This window comes from Myotis yumanensis, unplaced genomic scaffold (genome assembly GCF_028538775.1).
Source record: "Myotis yumanensis isolate MYYU_CA2020_CCGP unplaced genomic scaffold, mMyoYum1.0.hap1 SCAF_7, whole genome shotgun sequence".
NCBI lineage: Eukaryota > Metazoa > Chordata > Mammalia > Chiroptera > Vespertilionidae > Myotis > Myotis yumanensis.
The window spans coordinates 11,420,803-11,439,711 of NW_027223758.1; the positions used below are offsets into that span (position 1 = coordinate 11,420,803).

General features: G+C 55.7%; 1 protein-coding gene across 1 annotated transcript; it reads left to right on the forward strand.

The window, feature by feature from the left end:
• Positions 1-1,280: 1,280 nt before the first annotated feature.
• On the forward strand, positions 1,281-17,971 carry KCNG1 (potassium voltage-gated channel modifier subfamily G member 1). The gene is made up of 3 exons (XM_070421397.1): positions 1,281-1,507; positions 10,903-11,702; positions 16,840-17,971. The coding sequence occupies exons 2-3, from the start codon at positions 10,929-10,931 to the stop codon at positions 17,608-17,610; spliced, it is 1,545 nt and encodes a 514-aa protein (XP_070277498.1). The 5' UTR covers positions 1,281-1,507; positions 10,903-10,928; the 3' UTR covers positions 17,611-17,971.
• Positions 17,972-18,909: the final 938 nt, after the last annotated feature.

Below are 18,909 nucleotides of genomic sequence, written 5' to 3' on the forward strand. Positions count from 1 at the left end.
GCCACATGAGTGAACACTCTAACCCTCTTTATGAAATCCCGGGAAAAGCGGGCACCCTCCACTCCGGAGCCCGTTCCCCTCCCTGAAGGAGAAGGCCACAGGCAGGGCCCACAGCCTTGGTTCTCTGATACGAGAAGGCTGTAGAGACTGGAAGGAAAAGAGGAAAGGAAGGTGAGAGGCAAGAGACCTTAGGAGGCTGGTTCTGGCCCTGGGCCTGTAGCTCAGTGGTTAGAGCATGGTAAGGATATGCCAGGGTTTGATTTCCCGTTGTGGGGAGAGTCACACAATGAATGCATGGATGGGTGGAACAAGTGGATGTTTCTTTCTTTCTCTCTCTCTCTCTCTCTCTCCACCCTTTCCTCTCTTTAAAATCAGTCAATCAATAAACAACAGCAAAAATAAAAAATAAAAGAGGCTGGTTCTGCTGTGGCGCCCTCTCGGGTCCAACCCAAACCCCAGCAAAAGCAGGGGAACTCCTACCAATTCTGAGGCGAGGCGTTGCTCCCAGCCGGCTGCCTGTGCCCCAGGGCGGGACCCTGGGACCCCAGAACCGTGGATCGCTGGGCCACGCAGACTCTGAGCGGTGGCACATGCGGACCCCGGACCCCAAAGGGAAGACACTTCGCCCAGCACTTGCTGCCCCTAAACAGCTGACGCTACAAGCCGCCCCATGCTGTCCCTAAGAAGCTACGCCACAAGGCGCCCGCAGAGGCATGAGGAGCCCAGGGCAATGAGGCCCCTGGACTCCGGGGAAAAGCACGAGGCAGGGCGAGTGTGGCCCCCAGGAGCTTGGAGCGCGGAGCGCGCGGCCCCGGGACAGTGGCGCGCGGGGGCTGTGCGTGCCCGTGGAGACCCCGCAGCTGTGGCGCAAGGGTCCCGGACCAGAGGCGCCCGCGACCCGCCAGGGAAGGCACGCGCGACCCCGGGGGTTGGAGCGCAGCAGCCCCGAGGCGGTGGAGCGCGGGAACCACGCGGGCCGCCAGCGCGGAGGGGCGGGGAGGGGGCGCGGCGGCGGGGGGCTCTGCGCGCGTGCGGCCGGGCTGAGCTCGGAGGGGCCGCGTGGAGCGCTGTCCGTCCGCGATAAGCGCCGCGAGCTGGACACCCGGACGCCGGGCGCCCGTGCGTGGCCGCGGCCCGGACTGCGGGGCGAGACGGCGCCGCGCTCCTGCCACCGCCCCTCCGCCCGCCCCGCGCTCGGTCCCTCCCTCCGTCCCGCCTCCCGCCCCGCTCCCTCCCTCGGCGGCTGCCGCGCGGTGCTGTGCTCCCGGCGCACACGGAGCCCGGCGGGGACGGCGAGGCAGAGCGGGCGGCCCTGGGTCCGAGTGCGGGAGCTGAGCCGGGCCCGGGAGCCCGCGCTTGCCTGCGGCTCCAGGAGACCGCAGGGGAGTCCCGGGAGGCCACCGGCCCCGTGCCGCCGGGGTTCTCGCCCGGGACCCGCGGGCAGCCCGGGGGACGGAGCCGCGGCCCGGCCAACTCCGAGGCGGGGACGCCGCGACGGCAACTTGAGGTGGGAACTTTGCGCGCCGCAGCCTCGCCAGGCGCCACCGAGTCCCGACCGGCCCCCGCGCCTGCAAACTCGGGCTCGGGGACCGTTCGGGGCTCCTCGGCGCCGACCCCAAAACCTGCCGGGGAGGGTGACTGGTGCGACGGAGGATGTAGGTGCACCTGCGGGGGGCAGGGCGTGGAGCGCGCTCGCCACGGTTACGGTGCGCGACCAGGGGTGTTTTTCCCGAGGGGGGTCACCAGGGTGCGAAGTGCGGGACCTTCTCCACGGCGGTGACTTGGTGGGGGGGTGAGGGGGGGGGATGATCCTAGAGGAGGCGGAGGTGTCTCACCGCCTTGCGGATCCTGGGAGGAGGGAGTGTTGGGGGAGGTGGATGGGGCGACTGTCACTCGCTCATTCACTCCATCCTTAGGCAGGGAATGGGGCTTCCCACCAGTGGGCTTCATTGAGTCATTCATTAACTCGGCAAGCTTCTAATGAGTGCCTACTGTGTGCTAGGCGCTGGGGGTTCCCAGACAACCCTTCACCTGAGGCTCCAGCATCTGATAGATAAGGTGGGTGGTCATGGCCTCAGCCTCAGGGTCCCCCTACTCAGGAGGGGCTCAGCCTGGATGGATTGGAGTTTGGGAGTGAGAAAGGGAGAAAAGTTCATTCACTCATTCGTGGATTGGACAAAGATTAGCTGAGCACCTACTATGCACAGCTCACCCTGCCAAGAGCCTAGCAGCTATTATTTCATTCATTTAACAGTTACCGAGGCCCGCGCTGGGGAGAGAACATGGAAGAAGAAGGATGGGGTGGGGACGGATAGGGAGGAGGGCGGCTGACAGCTAAAGAGAATTAAGACCCAGCCCTCCCTTGAAGAGCCCCCAGCCTGTGGGTGGCTGTCCCGAGCAGCCCCCGTGTGACTGGACACGTTGTGGAAGGGCCCTTCCGTGGCCATGGAGGGTGTTCATTCCCCAGGGGAGAAGGCAATCTGGAACAGGTTCTAGGGTAGAAGGAAAGGGTCTTTCAGAGGCTCCTTAGGGGCGGGTGGGAATGGGGAAGAGGGTTGAGAAACACTGATCAAACATCACAGAGGAAGGCAGGCTCCCACCCATGAGGCCCATGAGTTCGCTGTCCATTCAGCAGGCATTTTCTTAAACACTTGCTATTCTTACGCACTTGCAGGGTGCCAGGTGGATGAGACAGACCCAGAGACACTCCCCCCCCCCCACCACCACCTTTGCTGACACCTTGAGATAAGTTCAGGGGGAGTGAGAGGAGGGAGCGGGAGCTGATTCATTGCACACTGGGAGGGATAGGGGGAGGCTCCTGCCTCTGTGAATCTGAGCAGAGGTTTGTCATAGGGCATGTTTGATACCCACACACGTTACTGCAGTCAGAGCCACTATGGGCAGCCTCCCCAGGGAGTTTCTCGCTGCTGGAGACCAGCCCCGCTGCCCAGCCAGGGAAGGGGGAGGGGCGAGTGGTCAGGGTCTGGACTTCTCAGGCTGTGCTGGACCTGAGCTTGACCCCTATGCCCTCTTCCTGGGAGCTCTGCAGAGCACCTGCTGAGTGGGGCAGTGTCGGAAACGGGCAGGATGGCCCCTGGGGATGGCCCTCAGCAGTCATTCCCTAGCCCAGCCCTCTCCAGCAGGAAGATGTCTGTTGTGGGATACATTCCAAACCCACGGGGAACCATGAATGTGCTGGAAACAAAACAGCCTCGATTCCTGCCTGGAGGCTTGAGAACGCAGGCTGCCCTGCAGCCGCCTGGGGTCCCACCACCACCTTGAATTCTCTGCACCAGGCACACAACTGGGCTCTGGCAAGAGGTGAGGGAGTTGCCCCTGGAAAGAGAGGAACAGAGACCTGTGTCCTGAGATTCAAGGGATTAACCCTCTGGACCCTGCAGGGTGTCTTGACTGGGCCAGCCTTTCTCCACATCCCTTTTCTTGTATGTGATGAAGAGTCAACATTTCCCGTTGTCCAAAGATATAGAGGTCTGGGAAGCCACTCTTGGTTGACTCATTAAACCCAGAAATGGAGTCCCTGAGTGGGAAATGGCGGCTGGAAGAGCCACTCCAAGGAGAATTAACAGAAAGGGAGAGGCAAGAAGGTCTAGCAGCAAGCACTCAATCACTGTTGGCCATTTTTATTATATAGCCGGCTGTGTTTGATTAACAAAGTCAGAACACAGAGTGAACGTCTACAGATAGGATCTGAGCCATGCCTCGGATTTTCCCCTGCTCTGCGGGGCCTCATGCCCGCCAGCGCCTCACGCCTCCCGGGCAGGCAGGCACCCCCATGCTGTCCCTCCTCCCTTCCTCACCTCCCCACCCCGGCTTACCCCACAGACTTCAGCCATCACCCTCGCTAAGGAAAAAGAACTGAAGGGTGATTCAAGCAGGTGGCTCCTTCCTGCTGTCCCAAGGTCCCCACTGCGTCCCCAAGCCTGCTCCTTTGCTTATGCCTGTGTTCCCAAATTTCACCCAGCAAGGAGACAAATAGAAAGGGCCTTTTGGCTCGCACCCCGAAACACCTCCTGGTGGAAGGCAAATGTGCATTTGGTGGTATTTTGCAGCAGCTGAGTGAGGAGGCTCTAGAGGCTGCCTCTGTCTCTTTTTCTGGGTGTGGGGGGTGAGGGGGGGCAGGTGACTCTGGCACATGTACTCATGTGGGGGTAGGTGGGAGTGGAGGGAAGAGCCCAGCTCCCAGAAAATATACCCGCTAATAACTTGGGCCCCAGCTCAAAAGAAGCCACCCGGAGGTTCAGCCTGGTTGGATTACAATGAGGATGGACGGCAGGCAGCTAGGAAAGCTCTCCCCGTGGGTACAGCATCTCTCGGAGAGATTCGACATGCCAGGACCTGGGCCGGGCTAATGGCTGGACCAATTTTGATTCACGTTTTAATTGGAGATGAATGCGGCATCCCCCAAGTCTGAGTCATCCCAGCCAGGAGCCCTCACCCTGGCCGAGGAAGCCGCACTGGCAGGGGAAGGGCAGCGTGGAGAGAGCCATGGGCCCCCGGACAGCTGCTTGGGATGCGGGAAGGACACAGGTTGGGAAGTGTGTGGTGAGAAGGAACCTCAGGAGCTCGGCGAAGAAATGCTTTTCTTTTAAGAAGTTGCCTTGGAGGCTGTGTTAGTTAATGACTGCCACAGATAACCACCCATTTCGTGGCTTAAAGCAACACAGATGTATTGTCTTCCAGTGTTTGGAGATCGGAAGTTCAAAGTGGGTCTCTGGGCTAACTTCAAGGGTTCAGCAGGGCTGTGCTCCTTCTGGGGAGGATCCATTTCTTTGCCTTTTCCAGCTTCTAGAAGCTGCGTGCATCCTTGGCCCCTGCCCCGCATCACTCCAACCTCTGCTTCCGTCATCACACTCTGACTCGGACCCTCCTCCCTCCCTCTTACAAAGACCCCCATGAGTACACAGGGCCCACAGACGACCCAAACCATCTGATCTTCTCCCCATCTCCACATCCTGCATCGAATCACACCAGCAAAATCTCTCGACGTGTAAGGTAACCTAGCCCCAGGTTCTGGGGATGAGGATGTGGACGTCTTTGGGGGACCACTATTCTGCCCACCATAGGGGCATGTCTCACCAGTGTCTGTTAGAGAGAATGAGCCAGAGACCCCACCCTCGCGCCTGGCTGGTGCCCCAGGAGGGCTTCTGCCCAGAAGCCAAACTGGCAACTCGGAATTTGACAAATGCAGGCATTTTGTTGATTCCTTCCTCTGCTCCTGTGCAAGTGCACGATAGGAATAAAGATGTTTCCCCCGGCCTCGAGCACCCGCCTGCTTCTCCGCATCCCTAAAGACCATCCGAACGTTTGTCTGAAGAAAACAGCTGAGAGACCCAGGTGGTGGCGACATGCACCCCACGGGAAAGGACCTCTGGCTCGCACCCAGAACACCTCCAGGGAGGCAGGGAAATGCAGAGTCAGAGAGATCTGGTTTGGAGTCCCACAGGCTTAGTCTGATTTTGGCTTCGTCACTTATTATCAGGGTCCTGAGTTTCCACTTCTCAAAGCCTCAGTTTCCTCATCTGCAAAGTGGGGGAGTTAATGGTAACACCTGCCTCTGAGGGGAGGACGTGGCTCATGGAATTAAGGCTCTTACACGGGGCCTGGCACTTACTGTGCGAGTGAGGGAGGCTGAGATTGCTGCTGTTATAGCGCCATGACTGTTTAGCGTACGCGTGCGCTCTGTCTGTCTGCAGCCCCCCTCCCACTTAGAAGAGGGGCAGAGAGCTCTGTCCTAAGGATGAGCATAGGATGGAAGGGCGGAGTCCCCTCCTGCTCCCTGCTCCTACCCCACCAAGCTGTGCATCCCCGCCCGAGTCAGACCCTGACCGCAGAGCGGCCTCATGGTGGGGCTGCCACTCAGAACTGCTTGCGGTTTGAATTCTCATTTGTCTTTGGAAACGTGTGCTCAGCCCTCAATCATTGCGGGTGAACATCCTCCTCCCAAGAGGACAGGAGCGCTCGCATGGGAGTGTCGGTGGATCTGCTGGCTCACACCGGGGAGTTGATCAGGCCGTTCCCCATGCAGTTTTTTCTCTCAAACCGGAGGGTTTCCACTTCTCCAGTGAATCTCCCCAAATGTAGGGCCCACAGAGCCTTCCAGAACCCCAAGGGCATTGAGAGATTGGGCAAGGGGCTCCCCTCCAAAGCTCAGAGCAGCTCTTGCACCCCAGTCCCTGGGGGATCTCTCGACGTTCGTGGCATCCTCTCTCTCCTGAGCATTTGTGAGACTTTCTAAGGGAACCTGTCAAAATGCCCACTCCTGGGCCTCCCCTCCAGCATCTGGGTACGAAGGTCTGGGAGAGGCTGGGATGTCTGCATCTCCACTGAGCATCAGGCCAAGTCAGAACCCAGTGGCTTGGTTGCTCTTACGCTTCCATTTTTCTTTTTCTTTCTTTTTTTTTTTTTTCTATACCTGGATTAAAGCCCAGAGTTGTGTTAACCACACTCTGTCTACTTCTCTCTTCATCCTGGGCCTGGGCTGGGCCATATTATTCACTGGCCCCTTCCTTGCAGTCCCCATTCCCCACGCTTGTCCCCCTTTCCCTCCCTCCAGGCAGCCTCCCCGTGGGTGATATAGATCCTACATGTACATGAGTCTTTGTAAAATATGTAATCGTGTGTGTGCTCATTTACATAAATAGCATAGTGCTATAAACTTCTGTTTCTTTTTCCACTCGGCACCATGTTTCCAAGACCTAAATGTGTTGCTAAATCTACATCTAGTTTGTTGCTTCCAATTCCTGTGCCATCTACAGGGGTCCACCATCTGCATCTACCACGACTCCCTTGTCCGTCCCCCCAACCCTGCCCCGATGGACACGAGGGGACCTCTTAGCACGACCCGCAACATGGGATGCACATTCTTGTACCTTGTTCCTCTCTTACATCTGATTCCCCAGAAGTAGATCCTGAGTCAAGGATTTGAGTGCAAATAATTTATTACCGCAATGTCTGCCAAGACCCCAGTAAACCCAGATCTGAGAAATCTACCCACAGTGGGATTCCTGGGTCACAAGGCAACAGCCTCCTTCATTTCCCTCCGCATCCCTGGCGGCTTTCCCAGAGGCACCCCAGACCACGTACCCCCAGCAATGGGCTCTGAGGCTCAGACAATGCTGGGTTCAAATCCCACTGGATCAGGTCAAGAAAAGAGTCACCCTTGGCTGGTGGAAGGAGGGATGACAGCCACCTCCCCCCCCCCCCCCCCATAGCTTATAATAATACAGCAGGTGTCCATTGCATGTCCGGCATTGGGGCACTCATATCACTGTGTCATTTGCTTTAGTCTTCACCACAACTCAAGGAGGCGGGAGCTATTCATACCCCCATTTTACAGATGAGGAAACTGAGTCTCAGAGGCAAGACATGTCTTGCCCAGAGTCACAGTGACTGGCCTTGAACCCGGGCCTCCGGATTTCAGAGCCCGTGGGCTCTTCTGCTTCCCCAGCTTGGGGTGGTCAGCAAGTTGTCCCCCAAGCTGGAATCCATAGGCCCTCAGAGGTAAAATCACTATCGTCCATCATGCTCTCAAAGTGACAGACCCAACACCACAGCGAACTATTAAAAGACCGGGTTTTCTGTGAGGGTGTCAGGCTGGGTGAGAAGTGGCGTTACTTTCCCGAAGCAGGACTTGGCAGCCTGTTGGATTTATGACCCTCACTGGGGACTGTAGAGTCTGGAGCATGTGGAGCCGTCCCCCCACACCCATTGGACTGGGAGCGAGGAGAAGTGTGCCCATTCCTCAGCTAGCAAATGCCAGGTGTGGCCCACTGAGGACGAGTGGCCTGAATGACGTTTGCTTCTCCCTCTTCTCCATCCTGAACCGTCTGCTGAGACAGGATAACTTTTCACACAGGACACGGAGGCTGTAACTCACAACAGACCCCAGTGGTGAGAGAAAGAAAGGAGTTAACACGCACTGGGGGAGCTTCCAGCTGGAGGGGACTCTGGGGGCAGGAAGAAGGAATTCCTCAAGAGCAGAGGGGGTGACAGTGTGTGGGTTTCACAGGAGCCCTCCGGGGCTTGCAGGGCCAGAGGAATGTCGTCATCATTCTCACCAAACAGAATGCCTGGTTCCTCTTGTCTTCGGTGACAAAGATACAGCAGCAGAGCTGAAGATGATGGTCGGGGTGTGAAGTGCCTAAAAGGGACACCTGTCACTCTTGTGTGTGTGTGGGGGGGGGGGGGGGGGGGGGGGGGGTATTATGGCAGCTTTGCCTGAGGAGGTGGACTCCAATTTTAGGTCAAGTTAATAGCATTCTCAATACTCTAAAATCAAATCATTTTTATTTCAAGCACAGGTATAACCTAGTTTTTCCAAACCCAGCCTGTGAAACTAGCTTTCGCCAAAGGTAAATGAGTGACGAAACCATCACTTTGGAAGGAGGATTCCTGTTAGGAAAGATCTCCTCCCCAAACCCCACCCTGACTCCTATTAAACACTGTTTCTCATCTGAACAGGTGTGTGTGTGTGTGTGTGTGTGTCCAGGGTACACATTGACACTCAGGTACTGGAAATGAGTTTCCATGTGGAATTGATGGATTTCGATGGTGCCACATGCTTCCATGGGGACTGGGTTTGGAGGAGGGATGGTGCTTTTATAAAGCAACTAAAGGCCCGGTGCACGAATTCGTGCAGGGGTGGGGTCCCGCCCGAGCCTGATAGGGCAATTGGGGGTGGGCCAGCAACTGGGGGAGGGGGAGGGGAGGGGCTGTAGGAGGTTGGGGGCAGGAGGTTGGGGGGGGCCAATTGGGGCCCCACCCGGCGGTTGGCCTCGGCAGTGTGCGTCATAGCGACTGGTGGTTGGGTAGTTCTGGTTGCTTGGCTCTTATATATATAGATCACACTCACCACTTTTCTATAGATTGGCTTAATTCTGGAAACCTCTGTTGCTATGATTTGAGGATCTCAAACTCAAATTCCTACAGGGGCCAGAAAGTAGAGGGGTGTTAGGAAGGCAACGGGGGGGGAGAGGGGGGCGCTGTGGCGGATGGCAGCGTGCACGCCCTGCTTAGAGGGGACAGTCATCTCTCAGCTGGAATTTGGGCCAAATGTTGCCAGATAGTCTGGGTATCAAGAGAAACCAAGAATATGAATTTTTACATAAAATTTTTCATCTTTCAAAATCTTCTCGAAGCCAGGAAAAATATTTGTGAACCAAGTTCGGCCCAGGAGCTATGGATGAATAAGCAATCTCATTCTAGCTTGGAGGGTTGGGAAGGAAGGAGTCTACGTAAGCTCATACTTTGACCTCAGTTTCTCAGAAGTGCCCTCACCATGTCGGCCTCTCCAGCAGGAAATGTACTCATTTAGCAAACACTTCTTTGAGCTCCGATGCTGCTGGGCACAGAGATTAAGAGATGAGTCAAGTACAGTTCTCTCCCTACCCCCCCCCCCCCCCCCCCCCCGCCCAGGGAGCAGGGAGTCTAATAAAGAAGCCAGGCTTGCACACAGATAATTCTAAATATGGGTGATAAGTGCAGTGGAGATAAATGCACTATGAAGGGAGACAGAGGGAGCTCGATTTAGCTGGCAAAGCCAAGAAGGCTTCCTGGAGGAGCAAGCATGCCTATCTTTGTTCACACCTGTATCCTCAAGAGGACGTTTGCTGATTCGTGAACGAATGTGGCACTGTTATCATAACTGCATTTCTTTGGACATTATCTCTTATTGGTGGCAAATGACATACTTTTCCCATTTATAAGAGCAATATCCCTCCAAGATAAATACAAATAGCAATAATAATCATTGCATACCTACTAGGTGCCAGGCACTGTATTAAGTACTCTTCATTGAATCGTCTTGATAGTTCTATGGAGTAGGTCATATGTTTATACCCATTTCTCAGATGAGGACATTAGAACACATGAAGGTTGAGTAACTTGCCCAGGCCATGAGGCTCCAAGTCTATGCTCATAACCACCACATCAGCGCCTTTCCTCCTCGGCACTATGGGCTTTGGGGACCAGGTAATTCTCTGTTGTGGGGCCTGGTCTGTGCACTGTAGGGATTTTAGAAGCATCTCTGGCCCCTATCTACTATGCCAGTAACATCCACCAGACATGACAATCAAAAATGCCTCCAGATATTGCCCTGTGTCCCTTGGGGGAGAAATTGGCCCTCATTGAGAACCACTGGTCTACACTAAACTACCTTTACAAGCTAAATAAATGCAAAAAAACTGGGGCTAATGTACAAGGAAGTTTTAAGTAAATAATAGTACAGAGGTTGTCTGGCAGCCCAGTGGGACGCCAGCTCCACGGGCCGGGGACCCTGAGTGATTCTGTGTGTGGCTGTGAATCAGCAGAGCCTACAGCAGTGCCTGGCACACAGCAGCTCTCAGCATACCTCTATAAATGAGGCGGATGTGGAGGAACTGTAACACTTAGGGATGCTGAAGGATGCCGTTGCTATTTTCACTCTTAAGTGAATGTTTTTGTCCACTGGGGCTGCTGTAACCAAATACCTGAACTGGGTGGCTCACAAACAGACATTTATTGCTCACAGTTCAGGGTGAGGAGGGGAGGTGAAGTCCGAGATCAGGCTGCCAGCCTGGTAGGGTTCTGATGAGGACGTTCTTCCTGGCTTGTAGATGATGCCCCCTTACTGGGCACTCACAGGGTGGAGGGGCAGGGCTCCGGTATCTTTTTCTCTCCTTATAAGGGCACTAATCCCATCATGAGGGCCCCACCCTCATGGCCTCATCTAAACCTCGTCACCACCCCAAGGCCCCACCTCGAATATGGTCCCATTGGGGTTAGGGCTTCTCCCTATGAATTTGGCGGACACACTTCAGTCCACAGCAGCAAATAACTGCAGGATCAGCATTGTCAGCTGAGACTCGGGAGTCACTGAGGGTCTCTCCTCTCTTCTTCCCCCAGGCCGGAGAGGGATGTGAAGACTCAAAATGACCCTCTTACCAGGAGACAATTCTGATTACGACTACAGCGCCCTGAGCTGCACCTCCGACGCCTCCTCCCACCCGGCCTTCTTCCCGCAGAGCCAGTCACTCAAGGGCGTCTTCTACCGCCGGGCCCAGCGGCTGCGGCCTCAGGATGAGCCCCGCCAGGCTGGCCTGCCCGAGGACCGCCGGAGGCGGATCATCATCAACGTGGGTGGCATCAAGTACTCGCTGCCCTGGACCACGCTCGAGGAGTTCCCCATGACGCGGCTGGGCCAGCTCAAGGCCTGCACCAACTTTGACGACATCCTCAACGTGTGCGATGACTACGATGTCACCTGCAACGAGTTCTTCTTCGACCGCAACCCGGGGGCCTTCGGCACCATCCTGACCTTCCTGCGGGCGGGCAAGCTGCGGCTGCTGCGTGAGATGTGTGCCCTGTCCTTCCAGGAGGAGCTGCTGTACTGGGGCATCGCCGAGGACCACCTGGACGGCTGCTGCAAACGCCGCTACCTGCAGAAGATGGAGGAGTTTGCCGAGATGGTGGAGCGGGAGGATGAGGAAGACCCGCTGGACAGTGACAGCCAGGACAGTGAAGGCCTGGCGGAGGGTGATGGCCACAGGGGCCACTGCATGCGGAGGCTGCGTGACATGGTGGAGAGGCCGCACTCGGGGCTGCCAGGCAAGGTGTTTGCCTGCCTGTCAGTGCTCTTTGTCACCATCACCGCCATCAATCTCTCCATCAGCACCTTGCCCAGCTTGAGGGAGGAGGAGGAGCAGGTAAGAACCCACAACTGTATGCGGGGAGACTTGCTGCATGGGGGACGGTCACTCAGGACAGGAGACAAAGCTGTCTGCTAGGCCACCTCCTCTCAGAAGTCCACAACTTTCACAGTGTCACCTCCTCCAGGAGGCCTTCCCTGACTGCGCTGGCTGAGGACCATCCTCCCTCCTGACATTATGTCATCCACCTCCACATTCAAATAGGGGCTCCCTACCTGTCCCGGTCTAGGCCCTGTGCCCCCCGTGTCTTACAGCAGCGTCCAGCACCACAAGGCACTCCAGCGCTCTCTGTTGGATGAATGAATGAGTGAATAAATGGATGGCATGATTTATGATGTGCTTGGCCTGAAGCACATGACACGTCATCAACATTTATTTCACCGACTTAAGTCCTTTCTCAACCTTCCGAGTTCCCTTGTATAAAAATATCCCAGAAATGTAGCTTCTGTGGTAGGGATGCGTGTGTGCACGTGTCTTCAAATAGTGAGCGTTTCTTTGTTAAATAAGTGAATGCGTGTAGAGGGTTTACTCCAGAAGCTGGTACAGGGCGTGCTCCATTCTCAGGGCTACCACTTGGCGGGGGAGCCAGGAGCCGCTGCAGCCCTGCCTGCATCCAACCTGACAGAGACTCTTCCAGCATCCCTGTACCCTGTACCCTGTACCCTGTACCCTGTACCCCGTACCCTGTACCCTGTACCCTGTACCCCGTACCCCGTACCCCGTACCCCGTACCCTGTACCCTGTACCCCGTACCCCGTACCCTGTACCCCGTACCCCGTACCCCGTACCCCGTACCATGTACCCCCGTACCCCGTACCCTGTACCCCGTACCCCGTACCCCGTACCCCGTACCATGTACCCCGTACCCCGTACCCCGTACCCCGTACCCCGTACCCCGTACCCCGTACCCTGTACCCCGTACCCCGTACCCCGTACCCCGTACCCTGTACCCTGTACCCTGTACCCCGTACCCTGTACCCCGTACCCCATACCCCGTACCCCGTACCCCGTACCCCGTACCCTGTACCCTGTACCCCGTACCCCGTACCCTGTACCCCGTACCCCGTACCCCGTACCCCGTACCATGTACCCCCGTACCCCGTACCCTGTACCCCGTACCCCGTACCCCGTACCCCGTACCATGTACCACCGTACCCCGTACCCCGTACCCTGTACCCCGTACCCCGTACCATGTACCCCGTACCCCGTACCCCGTACCCCGTACCCTGTACAGGTGTGCTCTCAGCCACGTGACACATGAGAACACTGAGGCCCAGCAGCTTGCCCAGACCCAGGTCTGACGGAGTCCAAATTCCGTGTTCTTCAATGTGAAACTGGGTTCCACATGGAGCCTGAGTCCTAAGATAGCCCACAAAGGTGGGTCATGGGCTGCACTCCCCAAAATTTTGACTTGGTCCCCAATATGTACTTATTTTTAATATATATTTTTATTGATTTCAGAAAGGAAGGGAGAGATAGAAACATCAGTGATGAGAAAGAATCATTGATCGGCTGCCTCCTGCACGCCCCACACTAGGGATCGAGCCCACAACCCAGGCATGTGCCTTTGATTGAAATCGAACCCAGGACCCTTCAGTCCGTAGGCCGACGCTCTATCCACTGAGCCAAACCGGCTAGGGCCCCAACATTTAAAAGTAAGATATTTTTTCATTTAAAAATTCAGACTTCCAGCTCCTGTTAAAACTCTGTATGATGGGGCTGCTGGTCTGCCATCCCACGCAGCTGCTCTCGGTGGGAACTCAGTCCCCGGGACATCTGCTCCCCAGTTCAGCCCCCTTCTGTGTGAGACCCTTGGGCCTTTGAGTCGGGACCCCTTCCCCACACCTGGGGTTTCTGGGAGTAAGTTTCAAGACAGACAGAAAGGTTTAGACAGGTATAAATTGTATAGGCATTGGAGAAGTAGGTTTGGCAGTATGAACTTAATCCAAATATCAGGCCAGCCAGCATTTATTGAGCACTGGCTGTGTACCCTGATGGAGAACTAGAACTACTCACCATGTGAGGTTTTCCACATGCATGCATTATGGAAGAAGTAGCAATACTCTTGCATTTATAACCCACAGAGGATATCTGGCACTTTTTTATATATTGAATTTTAATTTTATTAGTTCTTTATTCTCTAGAGAAAGAGGAAGGGAGAGGGAGAGAGAGAAACATCGATGTGAGTGTTAAACATCAATCAGCCGCCTCCTGCACACACACACACACACACACACACACACACTTACACACACCAACCAGGAATCTAGCCCACAACCCAGGCAGGTGCCCTGACCTAGAATCGCACTGACAACCTTTCAGTGCGCGGGACGACACCTGACCAACTGAGCCACACCAGCCAGGGCTATATACGTTGAATTTAAAAAACAAGTGTTGCAACAACAGCACTCACCCAGTAAAATTAACTATTGATAGGCATAAGCGGTACTGATGAAGAGGGCAGGACTAGAGCCAGACGGCCTAATTTCATCTGATTTCCTCCGCTCTGGCTGTGTGTCTGTAGGCAGGTCACTTCACCTCTCTGTGCCTCAGTTTCCTCACCTACCAAAAAAAAAAGGCAGAGAAAATGCTCATCATTTGAGACCTGTCTGGAAGTACGTGTACTTAGATTAGCATAGATTTTATTTCAGCTCCAACATATGTGACCCTGATTTCATCAGGAAAATACTAGTAAAGCCACTGTTTTTATTCAACTTCTGAAACTTGCTTTTTAAAAAGTAGTACTTAGCCTTTCTCATGATTCAGTGACAGTACTATTCTCTGACTTCATTTGGGGAGCAGTGAGGCTCACTGCTTCAGTTCCTCCTTGAGGACCATTTGTATGTCTATGTATTCAGGCACCACAGGGGGAGGCAGGGTGGCCAGGACCCGTCTTCCAGCCTCAAGGAGCTTCAAGGCCAGTGGAGGGAGGACAGTGACACCCCTGTGACCATACATGTGAGAACAAGAAGTCTGAGACCTCAGAGCCCCCAAGTATGAGTTCATCTCTCCAGCCTCTAACGCAGTGGTTCTCAACCTTGGGCTGCACATTAGAATCACCTGGGAATCTTGTTAAAATCCTGATATCTGGGCTCATCCTCCGGAAATTCTGTTTCTTTGTTATGGGGTGAGGCCACAGCATTAGTAACAAAGAAACAGAATTTCCGGAGGATGAGGCCCAGAAATCAGGATTTTAAAAAGATTCCCAGGTGATTCTAATGTGCAGCCAAGGTTGAGAACCATTGCTCTAACGTATTTCTAGAGAGAAAGCTATTAGAGCAGGACTCACAGAGCCCAGCTGTGCCCAGGGACCACAGGGTGCCCCAGGCTACAGCCATCAGTGCCTTCCTCTCTGCCAAAAGGCCCCTTTGAACTTGAGGTCGCCACCATCCAGTTATCTTCCAGAGAGACCAGCTGGCAGCCCGCCTGCCAGAGGCAGCAGCACGCAGGTGTGTGTGAGAGGCCGATGGAGTGTTTTCTTTGTACTGACTTATCATGACATTAAAAATCCAGGAGATTTCATGGAAAACTCCAGATTTCCAGCTTTTCTCCAATGAGGCTGTCTCAAGCTGGAATTCGTGGTTCAGGGCAGCGATCAAGGGGTGGACGTGATGGCCATGCTCTCCGGCAGCCTCCACCCCAAATGGCTCAGCTCCCCCATTTCCTTTGCCCGCCTGGCCTTGAGTTGCCCCCCTCTCCCCCCGTCCGAACGCCATTCCAGTGCTCTTCCGTCCAGCCAGGTAACACATATGAGCTGCTCACCTGCAGCACGCGGGGCCTTTGCAAGTGAACAAACTGCCCCATCCTTGGGGTTACAGTCTGTTGGGACAGAGAGGAGGGGGCAGAGACAGACAATAAACATGATAAATAAGTAACTTAAAGGCATATTCAAAGATGGTAAGTGCTATGAATAAATGGAGCGGGATAAGGGGAATCGGGTATAGGACAAAGGGAGAGGGTGATTTTTAAACAAGGGTCACCAAGGCCTCCCTGGGAAGGTGATATTGAAGCAAAGAGCTGGAGGCAGGAGGGCAGAGCCATGTGGGTGTCTGGGGAAGAGGAATCCTGCTGGGGGGTGAGCCTGGGCTGGTGGAGGGGCAGCGAGGAGACCCGCGAGGCGGGAGCAGGTGAGCGAGGTGGGCAAGGGCGAGGAAGCGAGGGGTGGCAGCTGCCACGTGACCTGGGAGACTTGTACTGTCCCTCTGAGCCATGGGGGCTGCTGATCAAGGAGGGCCAGGATCTGACTCCTGTGCTCAAGGTCCCTCTGGCTAAATGGATTGTAGGCCGAGGGAGCCCAGGAAGGGGGTGCCCACCCTGTCCAGGCGAGAGAGGATGGTGGCTAGACCAGGGTTGGGGCCGTGGACATGGTGAGAAGTGGTTAGATTCTGGAATCATTTTAAATAAAGAGCCGACGGGATTTCCTGAGGATGACATGGGAGGTGTCAGGACAAGGCTAAGTCTCTTGTCCTGAGCAAAATGGGAAAGGTGGAATCGCTGTTTGCTAATCAGGGGAACGACAGACCAGCTGGTGAAAGCAGGAGCCCAAAGAAACTAGATCCTTTTTAATTTTTATTGAATTTGCCGGGGTGACATTTGTTAATAAATGACACAGGTTTCAAGTGTACAGCTCTACAAGGAAACTAGATCATAATTGTTCTCACCACAAAAAAGAAATGGTAATTATGTGGCATGATGGAGGTGTCCACTCTATGGCAGTAACCATGTTGCAATGTGTAGATGCACGAGTCAGCACATGGACACCTTACATGTTAATTATACTTCACCAAAAATAAATGTTTAAATCAATCAGGAGCTGGTTTGGGACATGAGGAGTTTGTGACTCCCATCAAACACCCGCGAGGTGACATCTAGGAGGCACCCCAGCCCATCTGGGTTCTGAAGTTCAGGGGCGAGGTCTGGGCTAGAGAGAGATGGTCAGCATCGAGATGACACCTCAAGCCCTAGCGATCGCCCAGGGGGGTGTGCATAACTAGGCAGAGGCCCCAGGGCCATATGACACGGGCGGGGGGCGGGGGAGAGGGTCATCCAGGTAGCACAGCGCCCTGCCCAGGGCAGAGCTCCGTCCTCCTCCTGGTGGGACCGCTGACTCTCCCGGGACTCTCCCCTCCCCCAGGGCCAGTGCTCCCAGATGTGCCACAACGTCTTCATCGTGGAGTCGGTGTGTGTGGGCTGGTTCTCGCTCGAGTTCCTCCTGCGGTTCATCCAGGCGCCCAGCAAGTTCGCCTTCCTGCGGAGCCCGCTGACCCTGATCGACCTGGTGGCCATCCTGCCCTACTACATCACCCTGCTGGTGGACGGTGCCGCCTCCGGCCGCCGCAAGCCGGGCACGGGCAACAGCTACCTGGACAAGGTGGGGCTGGTGCTGCGGGTCCTGCGCGCGCTGCGCATCCTGTACGTCATGCGCCTGGCCCGCCACTCCCTGGGGCTGCAGACGCTGGGGCTCACCGCCCGCCGCTGCACCCGGGAGTTCGGGCTCCTGCTGCTCTTCCTCTGCGTGGCCATCGCCCTCTTCGCCCCCCTCCTCTACGTCATCGAGAACGAGATGGCCGACAGCCCCGAGTTCACCAGCATCCCCGCCTGCTACTGGTGGGCCGTCATCACCATGACAACTGTGGGCTATGGAGACATGGTACCCAGGAGCACGCCTGGCCAGGTGGTGGCACTCAGCAGCATCCTTAGCGGCATCCTCCTCATGGCCTTCCCAGTGACCTCCATCTTCCACACCTTCTCCCGCTCTTACCTGGAGCTCAAGCAGGAGCAGGAGCGGGTGATGTTCCGGAGGACCCAGTTCCTCATCAAAACCAAGTCGCAGCTGAGCGGCCTGTCCCAGGACAGTGACATCTTGTTCGGAAGTGCCTCCTCGGACACCAGAGACAAGAACTGAGCCTAGAGCCCACCACCGCCACCCCCAGGACCCCCCAGCCCTGCCTGCGGCTTGACGCTATCGCCATCACTGCAGACGCCTTCTAAGGCTCATGCCAATTCTGAACGTGGCCCTGGCCTAGGACTGACCCCGTGCACGCCCCTGGGAGGATGTTCACAACCTCCCAGAAGGGTCCCTGCCCTCCTCAGCCAGCCTAGCTGGTCCCAGCACACAGCGTGACCGTCCCCGCCCGGCCCAGCCCTCCAGCCTGTGTCCCTCGATAAGGAGATGGCGTGTTCTTTCCACCATGTAAATAGCCCGCCCAGCAAAGACCTGCTTTACGGGTGTGCCTGGAGAAAAAATACAATCGGCCTCAGCCGCGTGTCTGTCTTCACTGTGGATCACATGCAATTAAAGGAAACCAGTGAAGAGGAAGCACACCTTCCATAGGGTTCTCTTAAGAAAGGAAAGTGTCTCCCAGCAGAACAGCCAGTGTGGGGACCAGAAGGAACAGGCCTGTTTCCTCCGGTCCCTCAGGCCAGGCGGGGCCCCAGTGGGGCTGGAGGGAAAGGAAGGCTTTGGGGAATTGGTTGGTAAATACGGAATTCCCTCTCTCTTGTTTCTCTCTGACTCCCTTTTTCCTCCTATTTTGCACTTTTAGACCCATATCCTCAAACTTTTCCCCCAAGGTACCCCTCACATTGCGTGCACCCCAAGGGGCCTATCAGCATTGCTGACTACAAAGGTGAAATCGCTTCATTTTTTCTTTAAAAAAAAAAGAGAGAGGCTGTATTTTTAATTTTATTCCACATGTATTTAAAATTTGGAAAAATCATTTAAACTAGTTACCTATGTCTAAATCTAAGCTGAGAGTGGGGTTGATGCTTCAGAAGCGGGGGGAGGGGGGTGTCGGGGTTCCCTGAACAGTCTGAGACGCATAGTCTGAGGCCCGCCAAGGACTCCCCCAAAGACCCACAGAGCACCTGCCGCCGGGAGCACCTCCTGACCTCACATGCTGCGGGTGGCCCACAGTAGAGGGAACCCCAGGCCATCCCCCCAGGCTAACTCGGCTCTCAGGGGTCAGAGCCCCTCACCCCTCGGTGCCAGACAGTCACAGCCAGTCTTCACCCTCACAGGTCCGGCAGCGTCGCTTCTTCATCCTGGCCCACAGCCCCTCCCCTGGGCCAGGAGCACACAGCATGCTCTAAAGCAAACCTGGTCACTGGCTGCCCCGCTAGACCCACCACGGGCCGTCCATCACGTGGGGAGTGAACACGAATGCCCTGCATGAGCTGGGCCCCGCCCTCCTTCCCAGCTCCA

Bases quoted from the DNA above. Each gene is read 5' to 3' on its own strand.
- KCNG1 (XM_070421397.1), top strand. From the start codon at position 10,929: ATGACCCTCTTACCAGGAGACAATTCTGATTACGACTACAGCGCCCTG. The intron at 11,703-16,839 runs GTAAGAACCCAC...CCCCTCCCCCAG, and splicing joins TGAGGGAGGAGGAGGAGCAG to GGCCAGTGCTCCCAGATGTG.